The sequence below is a fragment of the Salvelinus namaycush genome, unplaced genomic scaffold (assembly GCF_016432855.1).
Source record: "Salvelinus namaycush isolate Seneca unplaced genomic scaffold, SaNama_1.0 Scaffold3740, whole genome shotgun sequence".
Lineage (NCBI taxonomy): Eukaryota > Metazoa > Chordata > Actinopteri > Salmoniformes > Salmonidae > Salvelinus > Salvelinus namaycush.
In genome coordinates, this window is record NW_024060720.1 from 1 (window position 1) to 21,547 (window position 21,547).

A 21,547-nucleotide genomic window follows, 5' to 3' on the forward strand; every position below is an offset into this window, starting at 1 on the left:
TACCTCATATGTAGTTAGCAGAACATGGTAGTGTTTGTACCTCATATGTAGTTAGCAGAACATGGTAGGTGTTGTACCTCATATGTAGTTAGCAGAACATGGTGTGTTGTACCTCATATGTAGTTAGCAGAACATGTAGTGTGTTGTACCTCATATGTAGTTAGCAGAACATGGTAGTGTGTGTTGTACCTCATATGTAGTTAGCAGAACATGGTAGTTGTGTTGTACCTCATATGTAGTTAGCAGAACATGGTAGTGTGTTGTACCTCATATGTAGTTAGCAGAACATGGTAGTGTGTTGTACCTCATATGTAGTTAGCAGAACATGGTAGTGTGTTGTACCTCATATGTATTAGTAGAACATGGTAGTGTGTTGTACCTCATATGTAGTTAGTAGAACATGGTAGTGTGTTGTACCTCATATGTAGTTAGCAGAACATGGTAGTGTGTTGTACCTCATATGTAGTTAGCAGAACATGGTAGTGTGTTGTACCTCATATGTAGTTAGCAGAACATGGTAGTGTGTTGTACCTCTATGTAGTTACAGCAAACATGGTAGTGTGTTGTACCTCATATGTAGTTAGCAGAACATGGTAGTGTGTTGTACCTCATATGTAGTTAGCAGAACATGGTAGTGTGTTGTACCTCATATGTAGTTAGCAGAACATGGTAGTGTGTTGTACCTCATATGTAGTTAGCAGAACATGGTAGTGTGTTGTACCTCATATGTAGTTAGCAGAACATGGTAGTGTGTTGTACCTCATATGTAGTTAGCAGAACATGGTAGTGTGTTGTACCTCATATGTAGTTAGCAGAACATGGTAGTGTGTTGTACCTCATATGTAGTTAGCAGAACATGGTAGTGTGTTGTACCTCATATGTAGTTAGCAGAACATGGTAGTGTGTTGTACCTCATATGTAGTTAGCAGAACATGGTAGTGTGTTGTACCTCATATGTAGTTAGCAGAACATGGTAGTGTGTTGTACCTCATATGTAGTTAGCAGAACATGGTAGTGTGTTGTACCTCATATGTAGTTAGCAGAACATGGTAGTGTGTTGTACCTCATATGTAGTTAGCAGAACATGGTAGTGTGTTGTACCTCATATGTAGTTAGCAGAACATGGTAGTGTGTTGTACCTCATATGTAGTTAGCTAGAAACATGGTAGTGTGTTGTACCTCATATGTAGTTAGCAGAACATGGTAGTGTGTTGTACCTCATATGTAGTTAGCAGAACATGGTAGTGTGTTGTACCTCATATGTAGTTAGCAGAACATGGTAGTGTGTTGTACCTCATATGTAGTTAGCAGAACATGGTAGTGTGTTGTACCTCATATGTAGTTAGCAGAACATGGTAGTGTGTTGTACCTCATATGTAGTTAGCAGAACATGGTAGTGTGTTGTACCTCATATGTAGTTAGCAGAACACGGTAGTGTGTTGTACCTCATATGTAGTTAGCAGAACACGGTAGTGTGTTGTACCTCATATGTAGTTAGCAGAACACGGTAGTGTGTTGTACCTCGTATGTAGTTAGCAGAACACGGTAGTGTGTTGTACCTCATATGTAGTTAGCAGAACATGGTAGTGTGTTGTACCTCATATGTAGTTAGTAGAACATGGTAGTGTGTTGTACCTCATATGTAGTTAGCAGAACATGGTAGTGTGTTGTACCTCATATGTAGTTAGCAGAACATGGTAGTGTGTGTTGTACCTCATATGTAGTTAGCAGAACATGGTAGTGTGTTGTACCTCATATGTAGTTAGCAGAACATGGTAGTGTGTTGTACCTCATATGTAGTTAGCAGAACATGGTAGTGTGTTGTACCTCATATGTAGTTAGCAGAACATGGTAGTGTGTTGTACCTCATATGTAGTTAGCAGAACATGGTAGTGTGTTGTACCTCATATGTAGTTAGCAGAACATGGTAGTGTGTTGTACCTCATATGTAGTTAGCAGAACATGGTAGTGTGTTGTACCTCATATGTAGTTAGCAGAACATGGTAGTGTGTGTTGTACCTCATATGTAGTTAGCAGAACATGGTAGTGTGTTGTACCTCGTATGTAGTTAGTAGAACATGGTAGTGTGTGTTGTTCATGTCCCTCTGCAGTTCTGCTCTCTTGTCTTTGTCTCCATAGTAACACAGCACCTTGAGACAGGGGGATAAGCTGCGAAGACAACAGACAGTCACAAACCAGGACAACAGGTCTAGCTCTCTGCACTCATTCTGCATTAGTAGGACATTCATGTTTTGCTTTCCATAACAACACGTACAGACTAAAATGTCTGAACTCTCACGACTAGACCAATAGTGAGGAGGCGATGTGTAAGTCATTACGTAACATGACACCAAGTCATTACGTAACATGACACCAAGTCATTGTGTAACATGACACCAAGTCATTGTGTAACATGACACCAAGTCATTGTGTAACATGACACCAAGTCATTGTGTAACATGACACCAAGTCATTGCGTAACATGACACCAAGTCATTGCGTAACATGACACCAAGTCATTGTGTAACATGACACCAAGTCATTGCGTAAATGACACCAAGTCATTACGTAACATGACACCAAGTCATTGTGTAACATGACACCAAGTCATTGTGTAACATGACACCAAGTCATTGCGTAACATGACACCAAGTCATTGTGTAACATGACACCAAGTCATTGTGTAACATGACACCAAGTCATTGTGTAACATGACACCAAGTCATTGTGTAACATGACACCAAGTCATTACGTAACATGACACCAAGTCATTACGTAACATGACACCAAGTCATTGTGTAACATGACACCAAGTCATTGTGTAACATGACACCAAGTCATTACGTAACATGACACCAAGTCATTGCGTAACATGACACCAAGTCATTGCGTAACATGACACCAAGTCATTGCGTAACATGACACCAAGTCATTACGTAACATGACACCAAGTCATTGTGTAACATGACACCAAGTCATTACGTAACATGACACCAAGTCATTACGTAACATGACACCAAGTCATTGTGTAACATGACACCAAGTCATTGTGTAACATGACACCAAGTCATTGTGTAACATGACACCAAGTCATTACGTAACATGACACCAAGTCATTACGTAACATGACACCAAGTCATTACGTAACATGACACCAAGTCATTGTGTAACATGACACCAAGTCATTGTGTAACATGACACCAAGTCATTGTGTAACATGACACCAAGTCATTACGTAACATGACACCAAGTCATTGTGTAACATGACACCAAGTCATTACGTAACATGACACCAAGTCATTGTGTAACATGACACCAAGTCATTGCGTAACATGACACCAAGTCATTGTGTAACATGACACCAAGTCATTGTGTAACATGACACCAAGTCATTGTGTAACATGACACCAAGTCATTACGTAACATGACACCAAGTCATTGCGTAACATGACACCAAGTCATTGCGTAACATGACACCAAGTCATTGTGTAACATGACACCAAGTCATTGTGTAACATGACACCAAGTCATTGCGTAACATGACACCAAGTCATTGTGTAACATGACACCAAGTCATTGTGTAACATGACACCAAGTCATTGCGTAACATGACACCAAGTCATTGCGTAACATGACACCAAGTCATTGCGTAACATGACATCAAGTCATTACGTAACATGACACCAAGTCATTACGTAACATGACACCAAGTCATTGTGTAACATGACACCAAGTCATTACGTAACATGACACCAAGTCATTGTGTAACATGACACCAAGTCATTGCGTAACATGACACCAAGTCATTGCGTAACATGACACCAAGTCATTACGTAACATGACACCAAGTCATTGTGTAACATGACACCAAGTCATTACGTAACATGACACCAAGTCATTACGTAACATGACACCAAGTCATTACGTAACATGACACCAAGTCATTGTGTAACATGACACCAAGTCATTGTGTAACATGACACCAAGTCATTACGTAACATGACACCAAGTCATTGTGTAACATGACACCAAGTCATTACGTAACATGACACCAAGTCATTGTGTAACATGACACCAAGTCATTGTGTAACATGACACCAAGTCATTGTGTAACATGACACCAAGTCATTACGTAACATGACACCAAGTCATTGTGTAACATGACACCAAGTCATTACGTAACATGACACCAAGTCATTGTGTAACATGACACCAAGTCATTGCGTAACATGACACCAAGTCATTGCGTAACATGACACCAAGTCATTGTGTAACATGACACCAAGTCATTGTGTAACATGACACCAAGTCATTGTGTAACATGACACCAAGTCATTACGTAACATGACACCAAGTCATTACGTAACATGACACCAAGTCATTGCGTAACATGACACCAAGTCATTGCGTAACATGACACCAAGTCATTGTGTAACATGACACCAAGTCATTGTGTAACATGACACCAAGTCATTGCGTAACATGACACCAAGTCATTGTGTAACATGACACCAAGTCATTGTGTAACATGACACCAAGTCATTGTGTAACATGACACCAAGTCATTGCGTAACATGACACCAAGTCATTGCGTAACATGACATCAAGTCATTACGTAACATGACACCAAGTCATTACGTAACATGACACCAAGTCATTGTGTAACATGACACCAAGTCATTACGTAACATGACACCAAGTCATTACGTAACATGACACCAAGTCATTGTGTAACATGACACCAAGTCATTACGTAACATGACACCAAGTCATTACGTAACATGACACCAAGTCATTACGTAACATGACACCAAGTCATTGTGTAACATGACACCAAGTCATTGTGTAACATGACACCAAGTCATTGTGTAACATGACACCAAGTCATTGTGTAACATGACACCAAGTCATTACGTAACATGACACCAAGTCATTACGTAACATGACACCAAGTCATTGTGTAACATGACACCAAGTCATTGCGTAACATGACACCAAGTCATTGTGTAACATGACACCAAGTCATTGCGTAACATGACACCAAGTCATTGTGTAACATGACACCAAGTCATTGCGTAACATGACACCAAGTCATTGCGTAACATGACATCAAGTCATTACGTAACATGACACCAAGTCATTACGTAACATGACACCAAGTCATTGTGTAACATGACACCAAGTCATTACGTAACATGACACCAAGTCATTACGTAACATGACACCAAGTCATTGTGTAACATGACACCAAGTCATTACGTAACATGACACCAAGTCATTACGTAACATGACACCAAGTCATTACGTAACATGACACCAAGTCATTACGTAACATGACACCAAGTCATTGTGTAACATGACACCAAGTCATTGTGTAACATGACACCAAGTCATTGTGTAACATGACACCAAGTCATTGTGTAACATGACACCAAGTCATTACGTAACATGACATCAAGTCATTGCGTAACATGACATCAAGTCATTGTGTAACATGACACCAAGTCATTACGTAACATGACACCAAGTCATTACGTAACATGACACCAAGTCATTACGTAACATGACACCAAGTCATTACGTAACATGACACCAAGTCATTGTGTAACATGACACCAAGTCATTACGTAACATGACACCAAGGCATTACGTAACATGACCCCAAGGCATTACGTAACATGACACCAAGTCATTACGTAACATGACACCTAGTCACTGTGTAACATGACACCAAGGCATTACGTAACATGACACCAAGTCATTGAGTAACATGACACCAAGTCATTGTGTAACATGACACCAAGTCATTACGTAACATGACACCAAGTCATTACGTAACATGACACCAAGTCACCAAGTCATTGTGTAACATGACACCAAGTCATTACGTAACATGACACCAAGTCATTACGTAACATGACACCAAGTCATTGTGTAACATGACACCAAGTCATTGTGTAACATGACACCAAGTCATTGTGTAACATGACACCAAGTCATTGTGTAACATGACACCAAGTCATTACGTAACATGACACCAAGTCATTACGTAACATGACACCAAGTCATTGTGTAACATGACACCAAGTCATTACGTAACATGACACCAAGTCATTACGTAACATGACACCAAGTCATTACGTAACATGACACCAAGTCATTACGTAACATGACACCAAGTCATTGTGTAACATGACACCAAGTCATTGTGTAACATGACACCAAGTCATTACGTAACATGACACCAAGTCATTACGTAACATGACATCAAGTCATTGCGTAACATGACATCAAGTCATTGTGTAACATGACACCAAGTCATTACGTAACATGACACCAAGTCATTGTGTAACATGACACCAAGTCATTATGTAACATGACACCAAGTCATTACGTAACATGACACCAAGTCATTACGTAACATGACACCAAGTCATTGTGTAACATGACACCAAGTCATTACGTAACATGACACCAAGGCATTACGTAACATGACCCCAAGGCATTACGTAACATGACACCAAGTCATTACGTAACATGACACCTAGTCACTGTGTAACATGACACCAAGGCATTACGTAACATGACACCAAGTCATTGAGTAACATGACACCAAGTCATTGTGTAACATGACACCAAGTCATTACGTAACATGACACCAAGTCATTACGTAACATGACACCAAGTCACCAAGTCATTGTGTAACATGACACCAAGTCATTACGTAACATGACACCAAGTCATTACGTAACATGACACCAAGTCATTACGTAACATGACACCAAGTCATTACGTAACATGACACCAAGTCATTGTGTAACATGACACCAAGTCATTGTGTAACATGACACCAAGTCATTGAGTAACATGACACCAAGTCATTACGTAACATGACACCAAGTCGTTGTGTAACATGACACCAAGTCATTACGTAACATGACACCAAGTCATTACGTAACATGACACCAAGTCATTACGTAACATGACACCAAGTCATTACGTAACATGACACCAAGTCACCAAGTCATTGAGTAACATGACACCAAGTTATTACGTAACATGACACCAAGTCATTACGTAACATGACACCAAGTCATTACGTAACATGACACCAAGTCATTACGTAACATGACACCAAGGTCACTTCCTGTTGAATCTGCAGACGTGTTGCTGTGCGTTTTGTTGCTGTGCGTTTTGCTGCCAACTTTACTTTACCTTGCTAGCTGACAACTTTACGTTTTTTGTTTTGTTTTTGTTTTTAATTACCGTTTATATTTTTAGTTTTTCCATCGCAACTTTTTTCCCTCATTCAACTTTTTCACTCCGGACGCTTTATCTGGACATGGTTCGTCAACACCTTCAACAGCCGAAGCTAAGTAGTAACATTAACATGATGTCTTCTAATTGCAGTCGCTGTACTCATAATATACAGGAGAACGATCGCCTTACGGCGAGAATAGCTGTGCTACAAGCCCAGCTTCAGACGCAATCGTTAGGCAAGGGTAATTTCAGTGTAGGAAAGGAAGAAACAGCGTCTGTGCCACCAGTAAGTACAGATAGTAACGTTAGTATAAATCCCCCCGCACAGTCCCCGCAGCCGGACAACTTTCTCATGGCTTCTGGAGGGAAATGCTGTTGGAATGCTCAACCGGTGTCGCTCATTCAGCCGACAGAAACTTTCAACCGGTTTTCCCCATTATGTAGCGAGTCGGAGTCTGAGTCTGAGTCTTCTCTTGTCTCTACTCCTCCCGTTACGGGGTCTGAGACGCCGAAGGCTCCCACCATTAGCTCTGACAAATTGAAAACCCTAGTCATTGGCGACTCCATTACCCGCAGTATTAGACTTAAAACGAATCACCCAGCGATCATACACTGTTTACCAGGGGGCAGGGCTACCGACGTTAAGGCTAATCTAAAGATGGTGCTGGCTAAAGCTAAATCTGGCGAGTGTAGAGAGTATAGAGATATTGTTATCCACGTCGGCACCAACGATGTTAGGATGAAACAGTCAGAGGTCACCAAGTGCAACATAGCTTCAGCGTGTAAATCAGCTAGAAAGATGTGTCGGCATCGAGTAATTGTCTCTGGCCCCCTCCCAGTTAGGGGGAGTGACGAGCTCTACAGCAGAGTCTCACAACTCAATCGCTGGTTGAAAACTGTTTTCTGCCCCTCCCAAAAGATAGAATTTGTAGATAATTGGCCCTCTTTCTGGGACTCACCCACAAACAGGACCAAGCCTGACCTGCTGAGGAGTGACGGACTCCATCCTAGCTGGAGGGGTGCTCTCATCTTATCTACCAACATAGATAGGGCTCTAACTCCTCTAGCCCCACAATGAAATAGGGTGCAGGCCAGGCAGCAGGCTGTTAGCCAACCTGCCAGCTTAGTGGAGTCTGCCAATAGCACAGTCAGTGTAGTCAGCTCAGCCATACCCATTGAGACTGTGTCTGTGCCTCGACCTAGGTTGGGCAAAACTAAACATGGCGGTGTTCGCCTTAGCAATCTTATTAGGATAAAGACCTCCTCCATTCCTGCCATTATTGAAAGAGATCGTGATACCTCACATCTCAAAATAGGGTTACTTAATGTTAGATCCCTCACTTCAAAGGCAGTCATAGTCAATGAACTAATCACTGATCATAATCTTGATGTGATTGGCCTGACTGAAACATGGCTTAAGCCTGATGAATTTACTGTGTTAAATGAGGCCTCACCTCCTGGTTACACTAGTGACCATATCCCCCGTGCATCCCGCAAAGGCGGAGGTGTTGCTAACATTTACGATAGCAAATTTCAATTTACAAAAAAAAAAATGGCGTTTTCGTCTTTTGAGCTTCTAGTCATGAAATCTATGCAGCCTACTCAATCACTTTTTATAGCTACTGTTTACAGGCCTCCTGGGCCATATACAGCGTTCCTCTCTGAGTTTCCTGAATTCCTATCAGACCTTGTAGTCATAGCAGATCATATTCTAATTTTTGGTGATTTTAATATTCACATGGAGAAGTCCACAGACCCACTCCAAAAGTCTTTCGGAGCCATCATCGACTCAGTGGGTTTTGTCCAACATGTCTCTGGACCTACTCACTGCCACAGTCATACTCTGGACCTAGTTTTGTCCCATGGAATAAATGTTGTAGATCTTAATGTTTTTCCACATAATCCTGGACTATCGGACCACCATTTTATTACGTTTGCAATCGCAACAAATAATCTGCTCAGACCCCAACCAAGGAGCATCAAAAGTCGTGCTATAAATTCTCAGACAACACAAAAATTCCTTGATGCCCTTCCAGACTCCTTCTGCCTACCCAAGGACGTCAGAGGACAAAAATCAGTTAACCACTTAACTGAGGAACTCAATTTAACCTTGCGCAATACCCTAGATGCAGTTGCACCCCTAAAAACGAAAAACATTTGTCATAAGAAACTAGCTCCCTGGTATACAGAAAATACCCGAGCTTTGAAGCAAGCTTCCAGGAAATTGGAACGGAAATGGCGCCACACCAAACTGGAAGTCTTCCGACTAGCTTGGAAAGACAGTACCGTGCAGTACCGAAGAGCCCTCACTGCTGCTCGATCATCCTACTTTTCCAACTTAATCGAGGAAAATAAGAACAATCCAAAATTTCTTTTTGATACTGTTGCAAAGCTAACTAAAAAGCAGCATTCCCCAAGAGAGGATGGCTTTCACTTCAGCAGTAATAAATTCATGAACTTCTTTGAGGAAAAGATCATGACCATTAGAAAGCAAATTACGGACTCCTCTTTGAATCTGCGTATTCCTCCAGGGCTTAGCTGTCCTGGATCTGCACAGCTCTGCGAGGGCCTGGGATCGGGAGAGACACTTAAGTGTTTTAGTACTATATCTCTTGACACAATGATGAAAATAATCATGGCCTCTAAACCTTCAAGCTGCATACTGGATCCTATTCCTACTAAACTGCTGAAGGAGCTGCTTCCTGTGCTTGGCCCTCCTATGTTGAACATAATAAACAGCTCTCTATCCACCGGATGTGTACCAAACTCACTAAAAGTGGCAGTGATAAAGCCTCTCTTGAAAAAGCCAAACCTTGACCCGGAAAATATAAAAAACTATCGGCCTATATCGAATCTTCCATTCCTCTCAAAAATTTTAGAAAAAGCTGTTGCGCAGCAACTCACTGCCTTTCTGAAGACAAACAATGTATACGAAATGCTTCAGTCTGGTTTTAGACCCCATCATAGCACTGAGACTGCACTTGTGAAGGTGGTAAATGACCTTTTAATGGCGTCAGACCGAGGCTCTGCATCTGTCCTCGTGCTACTAGACCTTAGTGCTGCCTTTGACACCATCGATCACCACATTCTTTTGGAGAGACTGGAAACCCAAATTGGTCTACACGGACAAGTTCTGGCCTGGTTTAGATCTTACCTGTCGGAAAGATATCAGTTTGTCTCTGTGAATGGTCTGTCCTCTGACAAATCAACTGTACATTTCGGTGTTCCTCAAGGTTCCGTTTTAGGACCACTATTGTTTTCACTATATATTTTACCTCTTGGGGATGTTATTCGAAAACATAATGTTAACTTTCACTGCTATGCGGATGACACACAGCTGTACATTTCAATGAAACATGGTGAAGCCCCAAAATTGCCCTCGCTAGAAGCCTGTGTTTCAGACATAAGGAAGTGGATGGCTGAAAACTTTCTACTTTTAAACTCGGACAAAACAGAGATGCTTGTTCTAGGTCCCAAGAAACAAAGAGATCTTCTGTTAAATCTGACAATTCATCTTGATGGTTGTAAAGTCGTCTCAAATAAAACTGTGAAGGACCTCGGCGTTACTCTTGACGCTGATCTCTCTTTTGACGAACATATCAAGACTGTTTCAAGGACAGCTTTTTTCCATCTACGTAACATTGCAAAAATCAGAAATTTTCTGTCCAAAAATGATGCAGAAAAATTAATCCATGCATTTGTTACTTCTAGGTTAGACTACTGCAATGCTCTACTTTCCGGCTACCCGGATAAAGCACTAAATAAACTTCAGTTAGTGCTAAATACGGCTGCTAGAATCCTGACTAGAACCAAGAAATTTGATCATATTACTCCAGTGCTAGCTTCCCTACACTGGCTTCCTGTTAAGGCAAGGGCTGATTTCAAGGTTTTACTGTTAACCTATAAAGCGTTACATGGGCTTGCTCCTACCTATCTTTCCGAGTTGGTCCTGCCGTACATACCAATACGTACGCTACGGTCACAAGACGCAGGCCTCCTAATTGTCCCTAGAATTTCTAAGCAAACAGCGGGAGGCAGGGCTTTCTCCTATAGATCTCCATTTTTATGGAACAGTCTGCCTACCCATGTGAGAGACGCAGACTCGGTCTCAACCTTTAAGTCTTTACTGAAGACTTATCTCTTCAGTAGGTCATATGATTGAGTGTAGTCTGGCCCAGGAGTGTGAAGGTGAACGGAAAGGCTCTGGAGCAACGAACCGCCCTTGCTGTCTCTGCCAGGCCGGTTCCCCTCTCTCCACTGGGATTCTCTGCCTCTAACCCTGTTACAGGGGCTGAGTCACTGGCTTGCTGGTGCTCTTTCATGCCGTCCCTAGGAGGGGTGCGTCACTTGAGTGGGTTGAGTTACTGACGTGATCTTCCTGTCTGGGTTGGCGCCCCCCCTTGGTTTGTGCTGTGGTGGAGACCTTTGTGGGCTATACTCGGCCTTGTCTCAGGATTGTAAGTTGGTGGTTGAGGATATCCCTCTAGTGGTGCGGGGGCTGTGCTTTGGCAAAGTGGGTGGGGTTATATCCTTCCTGTTTGGCCCTGTCCGGGGGTTTCTTCGGATGGGGCCACAGTGTCTCCTGACCGCTCCTGTCTCAGCCTCCAGTATTTATGCTGCAGTAGTTTATGTGTCGGGGGGCTAGGGTCAGTTGGTTATACCTGGAGTACTTCTCCTGTCTTATCCAGTGTCCTGTGTGAATTTAAGTATGCTCTCTCTAATTCTCTCGTTCTCTCTTTCTCTCTGAGAACCTGAGCCCTAGGACCATACGTCAGGACTACCGGGCATGCTGACACTTTGCTGTCCCCAGTCCGCCTGGCCTTGCTGCTATTCCAGTTTCAACTGTTCTGCCTGCGGTTACGAAACCCCTACCTGTCCCAGACCTGCTGTTTTCAACTCTTAATGATCGGCTATGAAAAGCCAACTGAGATTTATTCCTGATTATTATTTGACCATGCTTGTCATTTATGAACATTTTGAAAATCTTGGCTCTCTCTAATTTTCTCCTTCTCTCTTTCTTTCTCTCGGAGGACCTGAGCCCTAGGACCATACGTCGGGACTACCAGCCGTGGTGACTCCTTGCTGTCCCCAGTCCGCCTGGCCTTGCTGCTATTCCAGTTTCAACTGTTCTGCCTGCGGTTATGGAACCCCTACCTGTCCCAGACCTGCTGTTTTCAACTCTTAATGATCGGCTATGAAAAGCCAACTGAGATTTATTCCTGATTATTATTTGACCATGCTTGTCATTTATGAACATTTTGAAAATCTTGGCTCTCTCTAATTTTCTCCTTCTCTCTTTCTTTCTCTCGGAGGACCTGGGCCCTAGGACCATGCGTCGGGACTGCCGCCCGTGGTGACTCCTTGCTGTCCCCAGTCCGCCTGGCCTTGCTGCTATTCCAGTTTCAGCTGTTCTGCCTGCGGTTATGGAACCGCCACCTGTCCCAGACCTGTTGTTTTTCAACTCTTAATGATCAGCTATGAAAAGCCAACTGAAAATTATTCATGATTATTATTTGACCATGCTTGTCACTTATGAACATTTTTGAACATCTTGGCATAGTTCTGTTATAATCTCCACCCGGCACAGCCAGAAGAGGACTGGCCACCCCTCATAGCCTGGTTCCTCTCTAGGTTTCTTCCTAGGTTTTGGCCTTTCTAGGGAGTTTTTCCTAGCCACCGTGCTTCTACACCTGCATTACTAGCTGTTTGGGGTTTTAGGCTGGGTTTCTGTACAGCACTTCGAGATATTAGCTGATGTACGAAGGGCTATATAAAATAAAATTGATTGATTGATTGATTGATTACGTAACATGACACCAAGTCACTGTGTAACATGCCACCAAGTCATTACGTAACATGACACCAAGTCATTGTGTAACATGACACCAAGTCATTGTGTAACATGACACCAAGTCATTGAGTAACATGACACCAAGTCATTACGTAACATGACACCAAGTCATTACGTAACATGACACCAAGTCATTACGTAACATGACACCAAGTCATTACGTAACATGACACCAAGTCATTACGTAACATGACACCAAGTCATTGTGTAACATGACACCAAGTCATTGTGTAACATGACACCAAGTCATTACGTAACATGACACCAAGTCATTGTGTAACATGACACCAAGTCATTGTGTAACATGACACCAAGTCATTGTGTAACATGACACCAAGTCATTACGTAACATGACACCAAGTCACTGTGTAACATGACACCAAGTCACTGTGTAACATGACACCAAGTCATTGTGTAACATGACACCAAGTCATTACGTAACATGACACCAAGTCATTGTGTAACATGACACCAAGTCATTACGTAACATGACACCAAGTCATTGAGTAACATGACAAAAAAGTCATTACGTAACATGACACCAAGTCATTACGTAACATGACACCAAGTCATTACGTAACATGACACCAAGTCATTACGTAACATGACACCAAGTCATTGTGTAACATGACACCAAGTCATTGAGTAACATGACACCAAGTCATTACGTAACATGACACCAAGTCATTACGTAACATGACACCAAGTCATTACGTAACATGACACCAAGTCATTACGTAACATGACACCAAGTCATTACGTAACATGACACCAAGTCATTGTGTAACATGACACCAAGTCATTACGTAACATGACACCAAGTCATTGTGTAACATGACACCAAGTCATTACGTAACATGACACCAAGTCATTGTGTAACATGACACCAAGTCATTGTGTAACATGACACCAAGTCATTGTGTAACATGACACCAAGTCATTGTGTAACATGACACCAAGTCATTGTGTAACATGACACCAAGTCATTGTGTAACATGACACCAAGTCATTGTGTAACATGACACTAAGCCATTGTGTAACATGACACCAAGTCATTGAGTAACATGACACCAAGTCATTGTGTAACATGACACCAAGTCATTGAGTAACATGACACCAAGTCATTACGTAACATGACACCAAGTCATTACGTAACATGACACCAAGTCATTACGTAGCATGACACCAAGTCATTACGTAGCATGACACCAAGTCATTACGTAACATGACACCAAGTCATTACGTAGCATGACACCAAGTCATTACGTAACATGACACCAAGTCATTACGTAACATGACACCAAGTCATTACGTAGCATGACACCAAGTCATTACGTAACATGACACCAAGTCATTACGTAACATGACACCAAGTCATTACGTAACATGACACCAAGTCATTGTGTAACATGACACCAAGTCATTGAGTAACATGACACCAAGTCATTGAGTAACATGACACCAAGTCATTACGTAACATGACACCAAGTCATTACGTAACATGACACCAAGTCATTACGTAACATGACACCAAGTCATTGTGTAACATGACACCAAGTCATTGTGTAACATGACACCAAGTCATTGTGTAACATGACACTAAGCCATTGTGTAACATGACACTATGTCCCCCTATGGCCTGGGCACCATTAGTTTATAGGGATCTGGTCAACAGTAGTGCACTAAACAGGGAATGGTGGACATTTGCAGTGAAGCCTAAAGGCTGTTGCGTTATCTGACATAAGACAATGTTCTCCTCACCATTCCATCTCGCTCCTCCAGTTGTCCATGACAGACAGTGGGCTGAGGACCAGGAACGGCCCGTCCTGCCGCAGGGCCCCTCTCATGTACAATAGCAGAGAGATGGTCTGAGTGAAGGGCAAAAGAGACAAGACAACAGGACAACATCAAAATAATCCATATTATTGCCTTGGAATATAGTAAATATAGAAAATACACTTGAACCTTTATTCCAATAGGTGCTAGTATCTATACGGATGTCCTCCAGAACTAATATGTATGTATCCCAAATGGCAACCTATTCCCTATTTAGTGCACTATTTTTGGACAGAGCCCTAGCTCTAGGCTGCCATTTGGGGAAAAAACAAACCTCTCACCTGACAGGTCTTTCCCAGGCCCATCTCATCTCCTAGGATACATCCCTGCTGGTTGGCCAGGCACTGGGTGAGCCACTGCACTCCGTCCAGCTGATAGGCTCGCAACTGAATCCCTGAAGGAAGCAACAACATTGATTGGCTGGACGCCAGTCTGAGTCTAATCTCGGAACAAAAACACTATTGGGAGAGATAAGTCCAAGTAGCTAGCAAGACTCTTTAGGACCTCATATTCATCTGGCACAATCCTGAAGAATTCTGTAACAGTTTTACGTTAAGTAGTGACGCTACAGACAGTGTTGGGGATTCTGAAAATATAGTTTACCAAGTTATCAGTTCATCGCTCTAGACTCAGGTCAGGTGATGACCTGACCTGAGTCTAGAGCGATGAACTGATAACTTGGTAAACTATATTTTCAGAATCCCCAACACTGTCTGTAGCGCCCTCGACTCAGGTCAGGTCATCGCCCTCGACTCAGGTCAGGTCATCGCCCTAGACTCAGGTCAGGTCATCGCCCTAGACTCAGGTCAGGTCATCGCCCTAGACTCAGGTCAGGTCATCGCCCTAGACTCAGGTCAGGTCATCGCCCTCGACTCAGGTCAGGTCATCGCCCTAGACTCAGGTCAGGTCATCGCCCTAGACTCAGGTCAGGTCATCGCCCTAGACTCAGGTCATCGCCCTAGACTCAGGTCATCGCCCTAGACTCAGGTCATCGCCCTAGACTCAGGTCATCGCCCTAGACTCAGTTAACATTTACATTTAAGTCATTTAGCAGACGCTCTTATCCAGAGCGACTTACAAATTGGAAAGTTCATACATATTCATCCTGGTCCCCCCGTGGGGAATGAACCCACAACCCTGGCGTTGCAAGCGCCATGCTCTACCAACTGAGCCACACGGGACCTAACAGAATGTGTAGTTAGGAATGATCTAATTTAAAAAAAGAAAGGAAATAATTGCATTTTCTGCCATATTTCTTATTTTTGCAGAAATTGTAGTGTAGTTAGCTACACTGCTACAAGGCACACAAAAAAAGTAGCTAATTAATCTAACTACTGAAAACACTACCAAAGATGTGATTTCTTTCTCTAGCGAATGACGGCAAGGCACTACAGAGGGTAGTGGTACGGCCCAGTGACCAAGCTTCCTAACATCCAGGACCTCTATACCAGGCGGTGTCAAAGGAAGGCCCTAAAACTTGTCAAAGACTCCAGCCACCCTAGTCATAGACTGTTCACTCTGCTACCGCACAGCAAGCGGTACTGGAGCGCCAAGTCTAGGTCCAGTCCAAAATAGCTTCTACCCCCAAGCCATAAGACTCCTGAGCATCTAATCAAATGGCTACCCAGACTATTTGCATTGCCCCCCCCCCCCACGCTGCTGCTACTCTCTGTTATTATCTACGCATAGTCACTTTAATAACTCTACCTACATGTACATATTACCTCAATTACCTTGACACCGGTGCCCCCTGTATATAGCCTCGCTATTGTTATTTACTGCTGCTCATTAATTATTTGTTATTCTTCTCCTACTTTTTTTAGGTATTTTCTTAAAACTACATTGTTGGTTAAAGCCTTGTAATTAAGCATTGTATTGTATTTGATTTGAGTTCAACTAATACCACCAAGCTACCGCAAATGTCGTTAAATTACTAGTTGAACACTGCCAGTGCTTACTAACAAGTTAGGTTGCTAGCTAGCTACTACAGATCCAGTTCCTGTGTGTTGGGCATGGCTCTGTTGAGCTGGCGGTAAATGCCTGAACCAGTCTCTGTCGTAGGCTAACCATTAACTTACATTAACTTTGCCCCCATTCCCCACCACAAACCTTGCAAACCCCACTTCTGCAAATCTTTTTCAGTCAGACTGCTCTTGGTTTCTTCCGGTACGCTCGTTTTTATTTTCTGTGGGAAGCTCGCCATATTTCCAAAAGCAGAGGAAAGTTTCAGAGAAACAACAAGGAAGAAAGTTTAGCGCCAAACAAACATTGTTTACTTCCTGATTAGATGACCTGAAACAGAGGAGGCGCGGCTTCTTCTTCTTCTCCTCCTTTGATTAGGTTTAACGGCGGTTGGCCTCCAATAAACGTTGCATTACCGCCACCAACTAGACTGGAGTATAACTCCATTATACTTTGCTTGAAAAAAGGAAAATAAATCAAGAAATACCCTACAGTCCTCTGCTTAATTTGAGCCGGATCCTGCCGTAATAGGATCCGGCACCTCTAAGTTTTGGACTGTTTCATTCAGGAACCTATTTGTGAGGATCCGGTATCTTTCGTGGCATGACATTTTTTTCAATGGTTGCAATGTACAAATTCGAATAAAAGCAGTCAGAGTTAATTCGAGTTGCCTCCTCATTAATTCTCCTTCCCCCTAAAAAAACATAGCCTAATGTGAAAATGTAGATTTTCAGCCCATACCTGGTCTATTATATTTAAGGCTAGATCTATTATGAAACAGGCAAGGTCTAATATAATACAGGTCTATTATAATACAGACCAGGTCTATTATAATACAGGCCAGGTATATTATAATACAAGCCAGGTCTACAGGCCAGGTCTATTATATAAAAGGCTAGATCTATTATAAAACAGGCAAGGTCTAATATAATACAGGCCAGGTCTATTATAATACAGACCAGGTCTATTATAATACAGACTAAGTATATTATAATACAGGTCTAATATATTACAGACCAGGTCTATTATAAAACAGGCCAGGTCTATTATAATACAGGCCAGGTCTATTATAATACAGACCAGGTATATTATATACAGGCAAGGTCTGTTATAATACAGACCAGGTATATTATAATACAGGCCTGGTCTATTATAATACAGACCAGGTATATTATATAAAAGGCTAGATCTATTATAAAACAGGCCAGGTCTATTATAATACAGGCCAGGTCTATTATAATACAGACCAGGTATATTATAATACAAGCCAGGTCTGCAGGCCAGGTCTATTATATAAAAGGCTAGATCTATTATAAAACAGGCAAGGTCTATTATAATACAGACCAGGTCTATTATAATACAGACTAAGTATATTATAATACAGGTCTATTATAATACAGAACAGGTCTATTATATAAAAGGCCAGGTCTCTTATAAAACAGGCCAGGTCTATTGAAATACAGACTAAGTATATTATAATACAGGTCTAATATATTACAGACCAGGTCTATTATAAAACAGGCCAGGTCTATTATAATACAGGCCAGGTCTATTATAATACAGACCAGGTATATTATATACAGGCAAGGTCTGTTATAATACAGACCAGGTATATTATAATACAGGCCTGGTCTATTATAATACAGACCAGGTATATTATATAAAAGGCTAGATCTATTATAAAACAGGCCAGGTCTATTATAATACAGGCCAGGTCTATTATAATACAGGCCAGGTATATTATAATACAAGCCAGGTCTGCAGGCCAGGTCTATTATATAAAAGGCTAGATCTATTATAAAACAGGCAAGGTCTATTATAATACAGACTAAGTATATTATAATACAGGTCTATTATAATACAGAACAGGTCTATTATATAAAAGGCCAGGTCTCTTATAAAACAGGCCAGGTCTATTGAAATACAGGCCAGGTCTATTATAATACAGACCAGGTGTCACGTTCTTTCAAAATTGAACCCAGAAGCAGACCAGGACAAGGAGCGTAGGAAGAAGGTGAGTATTTATTTACAAGTAAATGTGAATGGGTAGATATATCCAGGTGGCGTAGCGGGCAGCGGTGGTGAATTGATGGGAGTAAATAGGTGAATCCAATGGAGTAGCGGAATCCTCCGTCGACCAGGCGTGAATGGGGTGAATGATCCGGGTGAGTAACTGAAGGCAAAACAAACGGAGGTAAGTTCAAGGCAAGCAATACGTAAACAAAAATAACAAAACAAATACTATCCAACTGGAGTCTGATACTATGGTACAACATACTGTTCATGGCTAACGATCCGGCAGGGAATGGAAGTCAGGTCAGAGCTTTTGAAGGGGAGAGATGATGATCAGGACAGGTGTGCAGATTACTGATGGGACACAGGTGCGGGTGAACATCAATCTCCCAACAAGCTAATTCGCCCGGCAACCAGACAGGGTGCGTTCCAGGACACCTGAAACACACTCCAGGACAGACACACAGGCAAACCCAGACTCAGGAAGCGGGATTCGTGACACCAGGTATATTATATACAGGCAAGGTCTGTTATAATACAGACCAGGTATATTATAATACAGACCAGGTATATTATAATAAAGGTCTATTATAATACAGACCAGGTCTATTATATAAAAGGCCAGGTCTACAGGCCAGGTCTATTATAATACAGGCCAGGTCCACTATAATACAGGCCAGGTATATTATAATACAGGCCAGGTCTATTATAATACAGGCCAGATCTTTTATAATACAGGCCAGGTATATTACAATACAGACCAGGTATATTGTAATACAGGTCATGTCTAGTATAATACAGGCCATGTCTAGAATAATAAAGGCCAGATCTAATATTATACAGGCGAGGTCTATTATAATACAGGCCAGGTATATTATAATACAGACCAGGTCTATTAAAATACAGGCCAGGTCTATTATAATACAGGCCAGGTCTTTTATAAAACAGACCAGGTCTATTATAATACAGGCCAGGTCTATTATAAAAACAGACCAGGTATATTATAATACAGGCCAGGTCTATTATAAAACAGATCAGGTCTATTATAATACAGACCAGGTCTATTATAATATAGACCAGGTATATTATAATACAGGTGTATTATAATAAAGACCAGGTCTATTATAAAACAGGCCAGGTCTATTATAATACAGACCAGGTCTATTATAATACAGACCAGGTCTATTATAATACAGACCAGGTCTATTATAATACAGACCAGGTCTATTAAATTAAAGGCCAGGTCTATTAAATTAAAGGCCAGGTCTATTATAAAACAGACCAAGTCTATTATAATACAGGCCAGGTCTATTATAATACAGACCAGGTATATTATAATACAGGTGTATTATAATAAAGACCAGGTCTATTATATAAAAGGCTAGGTCTATTATAATACAGACCAGGTCTATTATAATACAGACCAGGTCTACAGACCAGGTCTAGTATAATACAGGCCAGGTCTATTATAATACAGGTCAGGTCTATTATAATACAGGCCAGGTCTATTATAATACAGACCAGGTCTAGTATAATACAGGCCAGGTCTATTATAATACAGACCAGGTCTAGTATAATACAGGCCAGGTCTATTATAATACAGACCAGGTCTACAGGCCAGGTCTAGTATAATACAGGCCAGGTCTATTATAATACTGGTCAGGTCTACAGGGAAGGTCTTGTCACGATCGTCTTTATGTGGAAGAGAGGACCAAGGCGCAGCGTGATACGAATACATCTTCCTTTTTATTGACGAAGATGAACACGAAACGAAACACTTTTACAAACTAACAAAAAAACAACAAACGACCGTGAAGCTACAAAACGAAAGTGCAGACACAAGCTACTAACGTTTAGACATAGACAATTACCCACAACCTGTCTAATACCTATGGCTGCCTTAAATATGGCTCCCAATCAGAGACAACGATAGACAGCTGTCTCTGATTGAGAACCACTCAGGCAACCATAGACATACCTAGACACCTACACTGAACACAACCCCATAAACTCTACCAAAACCCCCTAGACACTACAAACACCCTCGACTAGACAAAAACACACAAACATCCCCCATGTCACACCCTGACCTAACTAAAATAATAAAGAAAACAAATATAACTAAGGCCAGGGCGTGACAGTACCCCCCCCCCCCCCCCAAAGGTGCGGACTCCGGCCGCAAACCTGACACAGAAGGGGAGGGTCCGGGTGGGCCTTCTTATGGCGGCGGCTCGGGTGCGGGACGTGGCCCCCACTTCACCATAGTCACTACCCGCTTTGGTGGTGCCTCTGGAGCGGCGACCCTTTCAGCGAGTCCTGGACTGAATACCTTTCTAGAGGGCGGCTCCGGACTGAGGGGCGGCTCCGGACTGAGGGGCGGCTCCGGGCTGGCGGGCGACTCCGGCAGATCCTGGCAGGCGGGCGACTCCGGCAGATCCTGGCAGGTGGGCGACTCCGGCAGATCCTGGCTGGCGGGCGACTCCGGCAGATCCTGGCTGGCTCAGGACAGACGGGCGGCTCTGACGGCTCAGGACAGACGGGCGACTTTGACGGCTCAGGACAGACGGGCGGCTCAGACGGTGCTGGGCAGACGGGCAGCGCAGGCGGCGCTTGGCAGACGGACAG

At 42.3% G+C, this 21,547-nt stretch overlaps 1 protein-coding gene across 1 annotated transcript; it reads right to left on the bottom strand.

Moving 5' to 3' along the window:
* Nucleotides 1–2,057: 2,057 nt before the first annotated feature.
* On the bottom strand, nt 2,058–17,224 carry LOC120040701 (chromodomain-helicase-DNA-binding protein 1-like; the record flags this gene model as incomplete). The annotated part of the gene is made up of 4 exons (XM_038985769.1): nt 17,057–17,224; nt 15,229–15,341; nt 14,873–14,979; nt 2,058–2,169 (listed from the first exon to the last, which is right to left on the bottom strand). Coding segments are annotated over exons 1-4 (426 nt in total), but the record flags the coding sequence as incomplete, so codon positions are not given.
* Between the last annotated feature and the right edge of the window lie 4,323 nt (nt 17,225–21,547).